At 55.8% G+C, this 1,436-nt stretch overlaps 1 protein-coding gene across 1 annotated transcript in view; it reads left to right on the top strand.

Annotated features, from left to right (window-relative positions):
• The first annotated feature begins 850 nt into the window (after window positions 1-850).
• Window positions 851-1,436, top strand: part of ZC3H6 (zinc finger CCCH-type containing 6) — a 58,064-nt gene continuing 57,478 nt past the window's right edge. The window contains exon 1 of the mRNA XM_029937804.1: window positions 851-1,239. Coding sequence (XP_029793664.1) covers window positions 1,208-1,239 — 32 coding nt within the window. The 5' untranslated portion in view covers window positions 851-1,207. The remainder of the gene's footprint in view (window positions 1,240-1,436) is intronic.

The following is a 1,436-nucleotide window of genomic DNA, read 5'->3' as shown; positions in this document are numbered from 1 at the left end:
TCAGATATCTGAGAGGATTTACCATTAAGCCCATCATTTCATTTCAAAGCAAGGAACATTCCTTCAGAACGAAGTAATTTACTGAATAGGCCAAAATATTGACTTGTTAAAAAATTATTTCCAAAGGTCACGTTGTTCATAAGCATAAAGACATGTAACGGCTAGCTTTTTATAAAATGTTCGTGTATATTTTACGTATGGAATGTTAATATTTTTACTAAATAACTGATTTAATTTTGTTTTTTCTTTTACTAACTAATGATCAGGTAGGTAAATTTAGTATTAACTATTAGAAGAAGTCACCTGCCGAGTCATTTTCCTGAAAACGCGTTCCCGAGCACTAAACATTACAAAAAGACACTACCTTGTAACCGGAAGTAAATTTCCCCATTTTTTAAACGACCGAAAGGTGACTTTTTTTTTCACTCAACACCCGCGTGTTATCACCCCACCCTTGACCACTGTCGCAGAAGGGGTTTGAGGGCCCGGTTGTTATGATGCGTCTTGAACAAGACTTCCTCCCGTTTCCCCCCAGGCCTCTAAACGAACAGCCGACCGGCGCCCAAAGAGGGCCCGAGGGCCTCTTACTCCTCCCAGTACAACCCCAGGCACCGCCCGCCTTCGCCAGCGGGTTGCCGCCTCCGCCGCCACACTGAGAAGGAAGGGAACCCGCCCCCGGAGGTGATTGACGGACTGCCTCCTCCAATGGCCAACGCGTTCGGCTCCGGCGGGCCGGGCAAGGGCCGCGGCACGCGGAGGAATCTCTCCTGCCCTTTAGTCCCGGGCTAGGTGTTGCGGCAGGCGCCATTTTATCGAGCCGCCTGTCTCGGGTGCCGCCATGTTGGTGAGGAGAAATCACCGTTACGGCCAGTGTCCAAATCCCCGCGTCGCTGCACGCCGCCCGCCCGCCCGCTCCCAAGCCTCAGCCACCGGCGGCGAATAGAGACTAAAGCGGCAGCGCCGGCAGCGCGGGGCCGTTGCCCAGTGTTTGCAGTTAGAGTCCCATCTCTCTGGCGTGGTTGTTAATAGACTGGAAAGTCTGTGTCTGTGTCGCTCACTAGTAACCGTGAGTTTTTACCACTTCGTCACCTCTCGGCGGCGGCCGGGAGCAGGTATCCGCAGGCGGCGCAGGGGTCCTCCCCGCGCCCCGCCGCCGCCGCCGGCCTCGCAGACCTGTCCTCCAGCCCCGCCCCGTTCTTGACCAAACATGACAGACTCTGAACATGCAGGGCACGACAGGTCGGGAACCCTTCTTGTCTGTCTTTCTGTCGGATGAGAGGAGGGGTCTGGGGCGGCGGGAGCGGGCCGGGGCCGCGCGCCTCCTGCATGACTTAGACGTCTCTGTGTGGCTCCATCAGTTCCATGACGTGCGCCCTTATGTAAAGCCCAGGCTGGCGGCCGCGGGGGAGGTCGGCCCGGCCGCGCCCGCCTCCCCG

The sequence above is a fragment of the Suricata suricatta genome, chromosome 4 (genome assembly GCF_006229205.1).
Source record: "Suricata suricatta isolate VVHF042 chromosome 4, meerkat_22Aug2017_6uvM2_HiC, whole genome shotgun sequence".
Lineage (NCBI taxonomy): Eukaryota > Metazoa > Chordata > Mammalia > Carnivora > Herpestidae > Suricata > Suricata suricatta.
Note: the sequence above shows the minus strand (reverse complement) of the source record. Positions and strands in the feature narration are given on the sequence as shown.